The sequence below is a fragment of the Crassostrea angulata genome, chromosome 6, assembly GCF_025612915.1.
Source record: "Crassostrea angulata isolate pt1a10 chromosome 6, ASM2561291v2, whole genome shotgun sequence".
NCBI classification, from domain to species: Eukaryota; Metazoa; Mollusca; class Bivalvia; order Ostreida; family Ostreidae; genus Magallana; species Magallana angulata.
Window position 1 is genome coordinate 19,396,038 of NC_069116.1, and position 14,639 is coordinate 19,410,676.

Genomic DNA, 14,639 nt, shown 5'->3' on the forward strand with positions numbered 1-14,639 from the left:
CTCCTGGGATCTACATATCTGCAGACAGGGAGGATCTGCAAACTGTAACATTTGTTGTGATCTTGCTTTAAGGTTCCATGTACGATTTAAATTCTCGCATGTGGTAATTGTGAAGAAAGAAAATGTTTTAATTTATGAAATAAACAATCAATGAAGGAAAAAGAAAAAAGATTGTTATTTTTTTATTGTATTATGCAGATATCAATAAAAAAAACAACATATTGAACATTCCAAAATGAATGTACACTGTATGTACCGTTCTTTATTACTTTGATTAAATTATTGATAATTCAACTGCTTTGATCCATAAAATGAGGTATATTCAGCAGATACAATTTAAAATAGAGTTAACATTTGCTTTTCAAAAATAAAGCAGAAAAGAAAATGATTGCAATCTTGCTAAAATGATGACTATTCTTTATATAAAAAAAAATGACTAACCTTTCACATGTTAAATAGAAGCTTTGCTTTGAAACTAATTTACGCTACGTAAATGTTACGCGATTAAAGATATAAAAGCTTGTTGAAAAGAAAGCAGATTTACATATACATGTAGCATTTGTGTCAGTAAAAATCACTTAACAATAAATAAAACTCTGTAAATCCACAACATGTAAAAAGGAAAAACAGTATCAGATCTAACAATTTCCTAAGCATTGACTGTGTCTTTTGCAACAAGAGTCATAAAACACACGAGTATTTAGTAGGCGTGTTGGGCCACGAACAAAGACTGTCCTCCTGCAGCACTATCCAAACCACCCTGGTACTTTCCAACAGCAGCCAGTCCATTAGCCTACAGATGGACAATAATCATATAAAGCAAGAGTATCTTTGAAACAACTGAATTACATGTTGTAGCATCAATATCTTTAGCAATTAAGATTTCCTGATTTTTAACAGGGTTTTATTTACTGTCAATACCATGAAACATTAAAAATATTTGCATATTTAGTTTTGTAAAATTGATCTCCTTCTGAATATTTCATAAATGAGAAAGCCTAATGGTAATTTACTACAAATAAGGCATAATTTGTGAATATTCTTTAATACTTCTACAAAAATAGTCCCTACATGAATTAAATAAAAATTTACTCCATAAAAATATCAACATAAATTGAAATCAATTTTTTATTATGACTAGAATTTTTTAACAAGCCAACCTTTGCCCTTGTAATAAGCTCTGTCTGGGCTTTAGCCACATTTTCATCCTTGCCTTCCCACACCTTAAGGACTGAGGCCTGCAGGGCTCGCCCGAATGAGAAAGTGAGAGCCCAAGGCTTGGGGCCCTTGATGGCATTAATCAGGTTCAGGTTCTGTGTGGCATCCTCCTCAGACTGACCCCCAGACAAGAAGGTGACACCTAATAAAAAACAGATCATGTAAAATACACTTTTCAGAGTTAAATTGAAATACTTTAATACATATATTAGTACAAGTAAAGTCTTGTTATAAGAAAGAAGAAAAAAATACTGTTTTTTTCCTCTTGAAAATATGATACCGGTATCTGATATGGTATTTTAACTGAATTTACTGAATTCAGTACATAAATCATAAAAATGTGCAACAGAAATATTCATCAGCCTTGAGTGAAAACAGACCTAGACCTAGACCTATACAATTAAACAAATTTGTTCTTTTTGACCTTAAATTTAAGCAAATTATTTGGACTTGATCGCAAAATGACTTCCACATGAGACATATGACTATTGAATTTTTACCGGTAATACATTTATTGTGATAAAGATTTTATTTTAAATTACATGTAAATCATTACCGATAATCCTCTCTCTCAACAAAATTCTTTCACTATAACACTATTCAAATTTAGACAATATTTTTTAAAAAGAGTCATACAAAGCAGATTAAACAAAATTTACAAATGAAGGTTACCTGGGACAGCGGGAGGGACTGTTCTACTCAGGGCAAGGATGGTGGCCCTTGCATTGTCCTCCTTGGAGAATTTTTTGGTGCAGCTCATACCAGCTGTAACCATGTTGGGCTTGAGTAAAGTTCCCTCCAGGTAAACATGGTGATCTGCCAGGGCTTTATATGTGAATGCAAGTACCTGTTATTAACAGATGAGGAAATTAGCTTACACATCACAGATGATCAGTTTTGATTACATGCCAACAATGATGCAATATGACAAATTTTGCATTATATGTCAGAGACTGTTTTTTGCAGTTCTTGCTCCAATCTTTGCTGCCATGAACTTGACAATTCTACCCAATTTTCTATTCATACCTGTTCTGTGACTTTCTGTGCAGTTTCTAAATCATGTTCTCCATCAGGCAAGACCTCTGGTTCTACAATTGGTACAAGACCATTCTGAAATAGAAATCAAAGATATTTTTAAACGAAACCAAATTAAAAATATTTTGTCCGATGAATTAATACATGCATTTATAAAACAACATTGAACAAACAACTTGTATGTATAAATTTAATAGTTTGAGTTCAATGGCCTAAATATTACCCAAATCTGAAATTCAACTCTCAGCTCTTGGCATTCATTCAGAGGATACAATTACCTATATACATGCAACACATTAAAATCTCACCTGTTGACAGATACTGGCGTATCTGGCTAGGACATTGGCATTCTCTAGCATAGCTTGGTAGGAAGGTGTGTATTGCTGGATTTTCAGAACACATCTCCACTTAGCAAACTGAGCACCATCTTTTTTGTATTGTGCACATCTTTCTGACAATCCATCCAAACCTTTGAAGAAACCACACAATTAGTACAGTGTGTTTGACAATTAATGGCAAACATCCAACTAACTTTTGCAAGAAAAACCCTAATACCATTCTATACAAGTGTATTAATCTGTAGCAATTTTGATTGGATGCAAGACCTAAGATACCCATTCAATTAACATTACTAAAAGGTAAAAGAATGCAGTGGTTAATAAACTCAAAATTCCCATTCATGAAACACTCCTGTGAAGTTGTGATCTGCCAACAGATGTTTTAAAACAAGAATTTAAGTGTATGCATGAATCATGATTTTACTTATTCTCTGCAGTCTGCACTCACATACCTTGAGTAGTGCACTCATCTTCTGTACCAGCCAGGGGGACCACTCCTTTATCCACCTTTATTCCTGGAATGATGCCCTTATCTTGTAGAACTTTTGTGAATGGTGTTCCATCCTTGGTTTTTTGATAAAATGTTTCATGGAACATGATGACCCCACTGATGTTCTCTGAAAGGCTTTTGTCAGTTGAAAACAGCAAATCTCTGTAGCGCCTTCTATTCTCTTCAGAATTTTCTACATTTATGGGGGCAAATCTTTTCCCAATGGAACCTGTACAAATATATAATAATCATTCAAATTTACAGTAAAGTTATGTTTATACAATGAAAACTTGTAAATATTGTTCAAGTGCTAACACATAGCTTCTAGTGATTAAAAAATCACCCTCTATTATTTCAATTTGTAACTTTAGACCTTTACTGGCGTATGACAAATTCTCACCAAGGACCATTTATCACCAATGAATTGTTACATCATTTTTCGTATATAATTCAAGGTATTGATAAAAAATTGTAATAATGCACTTGTGAGAAATGGTCCTTGGCAAGAATTGGTCTTATACCAGTACAGTATAATAAAAACCTGTGGATTCATCAGCAGCAAGAATTCCTTTGCCTGGTGCAACAATGGCATTGGCAATGTTTCTCAACTCTTCCTCCTGTTTAGGAGTTAAATACTGTGGGAAAACAGGCATGTTTACTCTGGAAAAGAAGAAGAAGATGCATGAACATAAACAGGAAATCAATGAAAAATGATTAAGACACAGTCATCATCTTCCTTGATTGTCAGATCAAATCAGCATAATTGCACAATAAACGAAAAACTGCCTATCTTTGACATATACCTCGCAATTCTAAGTTTTTACGTTCAGAAGTATGCAAATTATCAAACAAGAGTTCCTTGAAACAACCTTGGCACGTACTACCGAAAGAATTCATCAAGTGGAGTCGTGAAAATGTCAAGGACAACCGGTGTACTCCTATCGGAATCCTCGTATTCCCCCTTTATCTGCAAACTTTAAAATTTCAGCCTTCATAAAATCCTATCGGAAGGTAAATTGCTGCGATAATGCTGTAAAAACATACCTTTTATTGCTGTTTTATGCTCACAAATTTGGATCGTATGATGTCCTTCTGTGGTGTAGCTGCAAGCTGACCGAGTGACGTCACAATCGAATACACATTCGTTACTTCTTTGATGTTTCCCTATCTTAATTTTTCGGAAGTCCTCTGTTTAATAAGTAATATTCAAAACAAGAACGAACACAATATCCGGATGTTTCTTTTACCACACTTGAATTTTTGTGTAGGATATTTTTGCTTTACTTACATCAAAATAATTAAAACTTTTTAATGTTTATTCTTCAAGCTTTATTATCAATGCGAGTAAAGACCTTTACAGACAACTTCGAGTGACTGTCTCAGCATGATTGTGCAATGTTGCGATGTTACGTGCCTGCGTCTTTTAGATCTATGTCGATCTTGAATCTCAATTGATCAGGACAAGTAAAGGAGAATCTCCGAACGTTGTTTATTAGATATAATATAGAAAGGACTTGAAAATATATCAAAGAATAATTAATGTGCATAAGGAATTGCCAATGTTGGAAATTGAAAGAATACTCATAATTAAGAAAGGGACGTATACAAGCCATAAAGAATTTATTTTCCGTTTTCCTTCTGCACGATTCTTGCGTGTACAAAGAAACCACTGGCAGATTAAAAGTTAAGGATATTGATTAATCTAACTTTTTAAACTTATGCTTCTAATCATTACATAATTACATTCATATTTTCATGTAAAACTTAAAGGGTGCGACAAGACCTAGAGATCGTGGACTATGTAAACGTTGAACTACACATGATAAGCTACCAGTATTTTAATGTTTTATTCTCTCCCAGAAGACCACACAAATACTAATATTAAAAAATCCAATTCATTTTTCATTGTTGTACATCTAATATGTCTTGTTGTAAACTTTTAATATACAAATTTAGAACATGATATGCACATGCAACAAAAATACAGAAAATTTGTTAAGCATGATTAAACAACATAGACACCTAAATAATTCAAATTAATTTATTTATAAAAAAAAGAAACAACAACAGGATCTGGGGCCACATCACCCATGGACAACAATCATTATGGCTAAAATGCAAACTGTTTAAATTTGCAAAATCAAAAAAGTATAAAAGAACTCATAAATGCACAAGTGTATTTCTGTAACCCTTTCATAGTGATCATTTACCAGCAATGGTCGTACTAGTATCTTATTATACAGATATATTTCCTATGAAATTAATACTAGATTTATAAACATTACATCACAGGTAATGTTAAAAAACTCCAAAAATACATAATAAAGTAAACTTTGCTTTTAAGGAAGTCCTTAATCAGGAGCAAGCAAAATCATTTATATTCATAGACTTTGTTAAAATATAATTAATGAGGAAAAGAAATAAACATGATAAAGTTCCTTTATGCCAAAATTTTCTTACATCGGTATCCAGATTCCCTATATAGGCGACTTTTACTGAAATAGATTGATTCAATATCGATCAATCTAATTATGACTTCTAAAACCGTTCCTCTACGATACACTACACATAATCTTGTACAGCGTATTGTAGACAGGTTAGGTACAAGTCTAATGTATAGCGTATCTTAGATGTCTAATTTTAATTAGATTGCAGTATCGATTTCAAAAACTGTTGTATTGACGTTTTAGATTAGAATGTTTTCTTTTTTAAATATATAAACATAAAATCTGTGGATCCCATATTGCGGTCCAAAAATTCTGGTACCCACCAGGGGTAGGTTATAAATAATTCAAACTTTTCTAAACAAGATTTATTGCATAAAAATTTCACAGATTGTTCCAGTATTACTACAATACATAAACAACATTTCCGTATTTTTGTATAAAAAATTGTTCTTGATTTTGACTGGCACTAAATTGTAAATATTACACCCCCATGAATGTGGTTCCTGCTGTATACTAGTAGTCATGTTTTTCATGGCCGCCGATAACAACATATCAAACACCTCCAATATGGCCTCGATCTTCGTCCAGGACTAGTCTAGCTTGTTTTTGTTTGCAGGTCTTTTCCCCATGTCTCTGTAGACATCTTTTCTCCACGTCACGTGCCAATTCCCACTTCCTCATCTTGACATACGACATTCCCAGCAGTTGATATGGCCGCCAGCGAGCGTCGTTTGTCTCTATGCATTTTTCCAACCTCTCAGCAGCAACGTTAAACACCCCGGCGGTGTACAGCCAGCTGCCTTCGTACTCCAGAAGTGTCGCATTCTCCCCCGATACCAAGGACCGGGACAAAGAAACACTCTTTTTTGCTTCTTTTTCGTCCAAATTACGACTTAAAACCACAAAACCTTGAGTTGAGTATACATGATGAAATCCCAATTCTATGAATGTCGGGGCCCTAATTTTATCACAGATGACATAGTTGTATTCTGTCCTTCCAAGTAAAACTTTCTTTAAATAGAATTCATTATCTTTGTAGATGAAGTCCGTGAAGCGGTTCATCATACGGATGTGTTCCGTGATGTGCTTCTCGTGATGTTGAATGAGGAGCGTGATCCTGGTTTTATACTCGTGGTACTCGTTGTGTATAAGGATCAGAAGCGGTACGTTGTGGTTCAGAATGGTGTACCCGTGGGTGAGGTACAGACTACTGTCCACAAACACACCACTCACGCCGCACTGACGGCTGACGAAATCCAGACACAGGTTCACGTCTCTGGACTCTTTCATTCTGGGATAGGCCCAAGGGTTACTGGGCGAAGAGGACGGCGAAGGGAAAATACTGTAGGAGTTCAGCGCATACAGACCGAGGATTAGCACTAACAACACTTTCAGCTGCTCCTCCTTGAGAATGCTGCGTCTTAACACAGCTAGAATATGATGAAAAGAACAGGCGGATATGATAAGGACTAGAACAATGACGTTGTGTAGATGTCTGGTCTCAAGTTGCCTCATGAGAAACTGAGAAGCAAACTGGATAACGGTTAGAAATACAAGGACTACTGTAATGATATTCTCAAGAGTCGCGGTTCTTTTCTGCGATTGTCTGAAAAATCCAACACACAATCCAATTAAAGTTAAAACGGTGAATAGGGAGGTGAAAATGTCTGAAAAGAAAATTTCTAAAAGGAATTTTAACGGTTTTTGGTTGTCGAATAAAACAGTTGGTAAGTTGTTCTTCATATTGAAATTTAACCACTGGCGAGGAGATATGAAAATGCTGCCGTACCAGTACTGATCTTCGTACCCACCCACCAAAACGGCTGCGACAAATCCACAACTAGCCACAACCGTCATCAAAATTGTATTCAGTAATTGATTGAAGTGGGTAAAGATTAATGGAAAGGTTACCAAAAGGGTACCAACGAAAAGCACCGTATCCACACGAATATAACAAGCAATGCCGAGTACGAACCCACTCATAAAATACGACAGAGTCTTGAATAGTACTGATATTTTAGACACCGGAGTCTCTTTAGGGACCTCGGTGTCTGTGACCTTTTCATCGGTAGGATTACTAGATTGATCACTTTTGGTACCACTATCTTTTCCGTTTTGAACGTAAGATTTCAACATAGCAGCTGTTGGGTTGTACCGGGTGTCCAGAAAGAACCCGACTAAAGGTGTCACAGAGGCGACTACGAATGGACTCAAAAGACTAATGTCCAGCGCATGCGTTCCAAGCACTGATAAAGGAAGTGAACATGCAGTGAATATGGCAGCCAATTGACTAGTCAACACACATGGATACAGTCTCCTTGTTAAGAAATACACAGATATGGGTAGAAATGACGTCACAATCACATGACCTGCTCTTGCAATCTGAAAAAGGTTTTTAAAAAAAACTTTAATTGCTATTTTGCCTTTGTTTATACTACTAGTGTATCAGATTAATATAATATCATCATCATATATGTAAATAAAAAAAGAGTAAAGACAAACCCCAATACAATTTTTGAAAAATTAAGTTCTATACCTGAATGATACGTGCAATTCCTTATAGTTCATTGATCAGTATGAAAATTACTTAAGTGTTTTCAAAAACAAGATGTTTCTCGTCTTGGTTATAAAATAGTTATATCGATGGACGTCACAAAGTTTATCAGTAATAAAACAGGTCTTTATAGTCTGTTTTGTAAGTGATGTTCATCATACCGTCAGTGGCAGTAACTGGAGAGACAGGAAGTCGGCTGCTGAAAACATGAGCATATAAACCCTGGGCAGCAGGAAAGAGCGCAGGCTGAACATCCCCGACAACAGTTCCTGCTCTTCAACGGGGGTCGCGTTGGTCGGCGGGGGCAGGTAGTCATAGAAACGGAAGCCATAGCCATGATACTCCGAAAATGCAACTATAATATCAAAGTGACACATACAATGACGCTTGTTAATATACAGTTTCTGAGATTTTGTCATAAAAACAGTCTACGATGGAAATTACGATCGTACTATTTGATTTTTCCCTTCAGGTCAGCTACATGTAGCTTTTACTTGATTTTTTTCTTAAAACCTATACAAAACAAAGGAAAATGTTCAAAGAATTAAAACATATATACTATGTATATTTATTCATAGAAGACGGTTATCGATTAAAAAGCCTGCATGACACCTCCCATGGTAAACAATATACAGTTTTCATCTATAAACATCAAATAACTGCAGAAAAAACTATCTTTGGTATTTCATCATGAAGAGTTTTGCAAAACACAACAGAACAATGAAAAAAATATCGACTTATTAAATCTTTAATAGCAGTGCTGGAAAAATCAATTCATTTGTAAAGATTTTGAATTCTATGCCTAGGAACGAACTAGGATATCGATCTAATACCAAAATGTTCGATATGACCAATTACAGCCGTACAATGTGTGTACAATGTTTCGGTTGAATTAACCAAGTAAATGAGAATTAAATACCATAACTTTGACCAACACAAACATTACTTTTGTTTTCTTTGTGCTTGGCGAACTGGAAAGATAGGACCCCTTGTTGTATTAATACCACAGCTAGGGACGTTCATGTATTCTATAAATTCGTGTCCACGAAAAAGTGCACAAGGAATTACCTACACCACTATCGTTTCTTTCCACCGCCTGGCATATTTCATAACGGTGCATTGATTGTAAAATTGTCTTCTACTCCAGCACCCCTACCCTTACCTTCTACGGTCTGAAATATTTCATCAGGGTGCAGGATCCACATGCTCTGTGGCTGACCAATGTAATAGATCCTAATACACGCTGTTAACAAGAGCACCGCCCAGTGTGTCCATCTCGGCAAAAATTTATCCAAGCCGCAGTCGCACGTCGACACCCCGAGGGTACGGGCGGCTCCTGACCCCCCGCCGCTGTCAACCGGTCCGGTACAACCCTTTCCTTTCTGTACTTCTGCTAATTTATAAACCATCTGTTTCCTATTCTTCATGGTTGGCCTTTTTTGCGCTGTTGATTTATATCCAAATATGTGCAATCGCTTTCAGTATTTGTAGATTCCTTACTCGAGTAAATTAAATGTTCACAGTAGCGTCGAGTACGTAACGTTTAAGAAGAGGTTTTTGTGGTCCAACTTCTAACACGTTTCTTTTCACTCATTAAACACAATATCAGGACATCATAATAACCTTTTCTCTTTGGCCCCTTCCACAACAATAGTCTCGCTCGAACAACTCGGCGGGTATCGGGTTAATTGATCCAAACCCTGATTAAATAGTGGGGTAAAACGATCGCATTTCTCTATATCAAAATATGATAGAAAACACTGGTCCCATTATTCCAAGAAAATTACAGGGTATTAAATAACACCCGGAATATTCTTGGTAAAGTGTAAGATCAATTCTTCGAAGAAACCAAGCCTTTTACCACTCAGTCTTCAAACATCGATTGTAACTTGTTAAAGCATACAATATTTTACTGTAGGTTTTTTTTTTTTTTTTTAAATTCGGCTAGGGTTAAATGCTTAAAATAAACACCGGCCTTAGTAAAATTGACTGCAATACAAGTGGAAAGACGATGGATCATTTAGCACGTTTAGAGTCAGAACGCAAATCTCGGCCAATGACATCGCAGGACAAGAATTAAAATTTTACCACTACAATAGTACTAAGTGCACGTTAGCAATTTTTATTTCTATATAGTGTAGCATTCCTCAACGATACTCAATCCATCCAAACGTAAGATGACACATCAAACAAAAGTTTTTAACAAAAGTTTATACACCAGTATCTGGTTACCGTGCGTCCCTTTATTTCATGGTATTTTCATTTCTATCACAAACATAACAATAGATCTCTGACAAAAAACCTAAAAAAAAAGTATCCATAAATATCTGAGTGTATCCTGTACAATAGAAATCAAGCCATTTAGTTACATACATTACAAAAATGGTTGATACACTGACCTACTTTCCCATATAGACATGAAATTTTAAAAGAGGAATATGAAAGGAATGTCTTTCCCATCAACACACATAAACAGAAACTTTAAACGAAATCCACCCCCCCCCCCCCCACCCCAAACAAAATTCTTAGGTAATGTCAAATGGGATGACACAAGATTTTGCTGCTGCAATTCACTTTTTGAGGATTGTTTGCTTCCCATCAAATGTTCAGGATTATGCACTTTCACAACATGCAGGATTATATCCTTCTTTAATAAATTACAAATACCAGAGAGAGCATTAACAATATATCTGTTTAAGGATTCCTATTTCTTCATCTCTCCAACATCATCTATATCATCCTCATCAATCTAAAAAAGAAGCAAAGACCATAAATTTTTCATTTTACATTTAAAAAAAAACACACGAAAATCTAGATTTTGGAGAAATTGATTTAAAACCCATCAAATCAAAAATTGAATAATTATATATGATTCAGAAACTTCATATCTTGAAATTTTTAAAAAATTTTTTAATCCTGATGATATCAATTTTTGTGCTTTTTTAATTACCTGAGGCCACTTTTCTGGTAAGAAATCGAACAAATCGTCTGACACATCCCCCTGAATCACGATCTCATCATCCCCAGTCACTGACGATCCACAGGAGAATTTGGAGGAGAACACTTTGCTGGCTTCCTTCAGATCAATATCTAAAAAATGTCATAAAAGACAGTTTTAATATACATGTCAAACTATGAAAATATGATGCAAATCTAAATATACACGGAATACAGTAAAATAAGTTGGTAATTTGTTTTCAATTAATTTTTTTATAAAATTCATCAATCTATTTTAATCACAACAGCATTTTATATGGTTTTAAATTAAGTTGAAGTTATTTTGGAAAGAAGGACACTAAATCTTAATGAAACAATCTTTGATTACAAAAACCCCAAAATTCTATCTACATTGAAGAAAATTTTTGCACCATCAGTATTTAAAAAACCATCATTTACACCTTAAACCAAGAGATAACTGTATGAACCATATGATGTTTAAAAGAAAGATTTTCATAAACATTAGGGGTCATACAATAAAATATACTTTTTATCAAATGCCAAGAAAAGATCTAGTGAAAACTCCAGCTTTCCATACAGACAGGATTCTACAGCTGATACCAAGCTACTAACCATATGTGCCTAGCCCTATGACCACTGTTATATGCTTCTTTTTGCCCCTCTTTGCCGTTCCCAGTCTAATGCCTTTAGGCTCTGACTTCTTCTTTGTTTTTATCTGTCCTTTCCCTCCTCTTTTCTGTCTTTTCTTATCAGTGTCCCCATCTCCTTCATCCTCTGCAGTAACCAAAATTAAAGGCAAGTTATCTTTATTTGTAAACATAAACTGGCAAAAGACAATACACCATTCCAAAAACAAAATAGTAAAGAGATGTACCATTGCCACATACATCTAAAAATTCATATTCATTTTTTTCTTTACAGGCTCTTTTAATGAAGGAATGAACATTGCACTGTACAATGAAAAATTTTACTTTGGCCCCTATTTATGAAGACTGAACTCTTCTAGGCTAGGAACTGTCCTTAGTCCTAACAAAGTTCTATGTTAGCATTACAAATCATTCCTACCTGGTTTGTCACACATCAATTTGCTGAATTCATCAGGTAAATTTTTCTCTAACCACTGCTTGCACTTTTCATAATTTGGGTAGTATTCACAATACTAAAAGAAAACACAAAGACTATCATATAATTCCAGGATTAAAACGCAACACAATTTACTAAAATAAATATTTTGGTTTTTTTTTCTTCAACAAAAGAGAAAAGGAAAAATTCTCTTGAATAATCAACATACCTCCAAAGGCATAGTACATTCTGAAAAAAAAAATCATTGATTAAATTCATTTACAACAAAGGTATATTTTAAAATATATTACAAAGATTCACAAATCAAGGCTTATTTAACATGCTTACCAAACTATCACATCTACTAGTATATACATATATGCTGTTTTATATTTATACATGTATATCATAAATCAAGCGACATGTAAATATAACACAAGTATGCACTATGCACAATGACAAAATAAAAGAAATGCATCCCTTCGATAGTTAATTTGATACGTAGAATTCGTTGTATTGTAAAATTTGTACCTCCACAATATCTGACTTTTATTGGATAATTTACATCTGGTTTTGGTCCTTCTATTTCAAAAAAGTTTCTTTCTTGAACTTCTGCCATTTTCTGTAATATAAAAAGCAAAAATATAATTCACTCTAACCCAGAATTCCTCAATTTGTTGCAGGCAGCCCATCGATTTAATAAATGTTAGACTAAAACTACTCACATCCTACTGTATTGGCCAAACTGAACACTGAACCAATGTACCAGTAAGTTTCTATTTTTCCTAACTGGAAAGAAGTGTCAGACACCATACACCTACGTGACCTAGTCCAAACACAACTTAGGAACATCACCGCAAGGCCTTATGATTTGGACCAGTAATAATAACTTACGGCCTATGGGATTCCTATATACTGGTAAAACCTTTTTACTAAAATATGTATACACTTATCAATGTAGAAAAATCACATAAAATGATACTTAATTGCATGTCTAATTGTCTATCAAATTGACTAAAAAAATATGTTATGTGATTATATCACATTAAAATTACCTAATACACATTTGCACATCAAGACAATATCAGATGATAGAATATATAAAGTAGAATTCATCAAATAATTAACTTTTTTCTATCCAACTGGATGGTTTTACTTCATCCAGTTACATCAATTACAGTTATATTTTCTTGGTGATAAAGGACAGGCCTTTCTCTGTTTAGCAGGGGTCTCATTTCATTTGTTACAATGTTTACGGCTATATTCTCTTGATGAAAAAGAATAACAGTTATGACATATACCTTTTATGCAACGAGTCTGTTAATATTTGGTAACAATAGTTACAATGGTTATTGCTAAGTTCTCTTGGTGACAATGGGTAACAGAGGTGAGACAAAATTTTTCAGGTGTGGCAGGGAGCCTTATATTTTATTTGGCTACAATGGTTACATGTACAGTTGAACTTCGATATCTGAAACACTGATAAATCGAATACAATGGATAATCATATGGCGAAGTGATTTGTAAGTCCCAACAACTTATCTTTTAAGTATTTTACCCTCGATATCACGAATACTCTGATACCTCAAAGTTTTTAAACAGTCCCATCTAGTTGGATATATAGATTAACAAAGTTTGACTGTATATTCTTTTAATGACATGGGGTAACAGTGGTGACAGTCATGTTCCTTACTCAAAGTGGATCTTACCCTATGGTAATAATAGTTACCCTAAACCTAACCATATAACCCTAGCCCTAAAACCCAAATCTTTCAACGGTTTAATTTAACTCTTACTATATCCCTATTGTGTAACCAGTGTTACCGATAAACCCTACAACCTATCACAAATACAAATTAGTTTGTATAATACTTATCGAACGTTGTAAAAAAGGTTACTGGTTACATGGAAAGGGATTTAAGTCACACTATTATCTAATTTCTGGTTATATCTGCAAGGAAATTCGAACCAACAAGGAATCGTTGCAATTCACATCACATGTAACTGGCTTTGCGGTACCAATAAGAAAATCTTACCTTGTCTTATAGCATACTAAACGATTTGTATTATATAATAAATAAATTTATAAAATATTGTTTTTTTTAACTCACGTTGGATTTTATATTCCCAATGGATATTTGCCGAAAAGTTCCGAATAATTTTGATGGCTAAGTCTTACATGAATGACACGCAAATTTTTTTAATTACACATTATTTCATTAACATATGAGTTAATATTTTCTATTGTTGGTACTTAATATTGATAGATATAGTATGAGTTGTCTTTTATTCAAGTAATTTGTGAGTTTATAAAACGGAACTTTATTGGTATTACTTAACCATTACCGGAAGTGGGGATTTGTAAACAAAGCGTGAAACGGGACGTACTAAAGACCTGAAATACTAATGACCTGAAAGACCTGAAAGACCTGAAATTTTATATAAATGATACTTTTCTAAGATTTTTATCAAATAAAATTACTTGTGGGGGTTTAAATCATATTTCCAGGTATAATTTTGTTTAAAAAATATCATAA

The 14,639-nt window shown here is 34.3% G+C and overlaps 3 protein-coding genes across 5 annotated transcripts; all 3 read right to left on the reverse strand.

Annotated features, from left to right (window-relative positions):
* Window positions 1–167: 167 nt before the first annotated feature.
* On the reverse strand, window positions 168–4,266 carry LOC128188148 (fructose-bisphosphate aldolase-like). 2 transcript variants are annotated; one of them, XM_052859020.1, is made up of 8 exons: window positions 4,126–4,266; window positions 3,623–3,741; window positions 3,044–3,310; window positions 2,562–2,722; window positions 2,245–2,328; window positions 1,891–2,065; window positions 1,161–1,360; window positions 168–793 (listed from the first exon to the last, which is right to left on the reverse strand). In XM_052859020.1, the coding sequence occupies exons 2-8, from the start codon at window positions 3,732–3,734 to the stop codon at window positions 701–703; spliced, it is 1,092 nt and encodes a 363-aa protein (XP_052714980.1). In that variant the 5' UTR covers window positions 3,735–3,741; window positions 4,126–4,266; the 3' UTR covers window positions 168–700. The 2 variants fall into 2 exon arrangements, with proteins under 2 accessions (XP_052714980.1, XP_052714981.1); XM_052859021.1 differs by lacking the exon at window positions 4,126–4,266 and adding an exon at window positions 3,885–4,024.
* Window positions 4,267–5,107: 841 nt separating this feature from the next.
* LOC128188147 (uncharacterized) lies at window positions 5,108–10,139 on the reverse strand. The gene is made up of 3 exons (XM_052859019.1): window positions 9,245–10,139; window positions 8,244–8,437; window positions 5,108–7,910 (listed from the first exon to the last, which is right to left on the reverse strand). The coding sequence occupies exons 1-3, from the start codon at window positions 9,507–9,509 to the stop codon at window positions 6,081–6,083; spliced, it is 2,289 nt and encodes a 762-aa protein (XP_052714979.1). The 5' UTR covers window positions 9,510–10,139; the 3' UTR covers window positions 5,108–6,080.
* A 147-nt stretch (window positions 10,140–10,286) lies between these two features.
* Window positions 10,287–14,283, reverse strand: LOC128188149 (density-regulated protein homolog). Of its 2 annotated transcripts, none has more exons than XM_052859022.1 (7): window positions 14,214–14,283; window positions 12,634–12,724; window positions 12,332–12,351; window positions 12,106–12,199; window positions 11,653–11,814; window positions 11,033–11,172; window positions 10,287–10,831 (listed from the first exon to the last, which is right to left on the reverse strand). In XM_052859022.1, the coding sequence occupies exons 2-7, from the start codon at window positions 12,719–12,721 to the stop codon at window positions 10,787–10,789; spliced, it is 549 nt and encodes a 182-aa protein (XP_052714982.1). In that variant the 5' UTR covers window positions 12,722–12,724; window positions 14,214–14,283; the 3' UTR covers window positions 10,287–10,786. The 2 variants fall into 2 exon arrangements, with proteins under 2 accessions (XP_052714982.1, XP_052714983.1); XM_052859023.1 differs by lacking the exon at window positions 14,214–14,283 and adding an exon at window positions 14,139–14,157.
* Between the last annotated feature and the right edge of the window lie 356 nt (window positions 14,284–14,639).

What these genes read in the sequence shown, in the direction of transcription:
- LOC128188148 (XM_052859020.1), bottom strand. Translation starts at nt 3,734, where the DNA reads ATGCCTGTTTTCCCACAGTATTTAACTCCTAAACAGGAGGAAGAGTTG. An exon ending in TGCTGCTGATGAATCCACAG is followed by an intron (nt 3,311 to 3,622) that starts GTTTTTATTATA and finishes ATATTTGTACAG; the next exon opens with GTTCCATTGGGAAAAGATTT. An exon ending in ACGCCAGTATCTGTCAACAG is followed by an intron (nt 2,329 to 2,561) that starts GTGAGATTTTAA and finishes TTTCTATTTCAG; the next exon opens with AATGGTCTTGTACCAATTGT.
- LOC128188147 (XM_052859019.1), bottom strand. Translation starts at nt 9,509, where the DNA reads ATGAAGAATAGGAAACAGATGGTTTATAAATTAGCAGAAGTACAGAAA. An exon ending in AATATTTCAGACCGTAGAAG is followed by an intron (nt 8,438 to 9,244) that starts GTAAGGGTAGGG and finishes TTGATATTATAG; the next exon opens with TTGCATTTTCGGAGTATCAT. An exon ending in TCCAGTTACTGCCACTGACG is followed by an intron (nt 7,911 to 8,243) that starts GTATGATGAACA and finishes AACCTTTTTCAG; the next exon opens with ATTGCAAGAGCAGGTCATGT.
- LOC128188149 (XM_052859022.1), bottom strand. Translation starts at nt 12,721, where the DNA reads ATGGCAGAAGTTCAAGAAAGAAACTTTTTTGAAATAGAAGGACCAAAA. An exon ending in AAAAGTCAGATATTGTGGAG is followed by an intron (nt 12,352 to 12,633) that starts GTACAAATTTTA and finishes TTTTTTTTTCAG; the next exon opens with AATGTACTATGCCTTTGGAG. An exon ending in ATTGATGTGTGACAAACCAG is followed by an intron (nt 11,815 to 12,105) that starts GTAGGAATGATT and finishes TGGTTACTGCAG; the next exon opens with AGGATGAAGGAGATGGGGAC.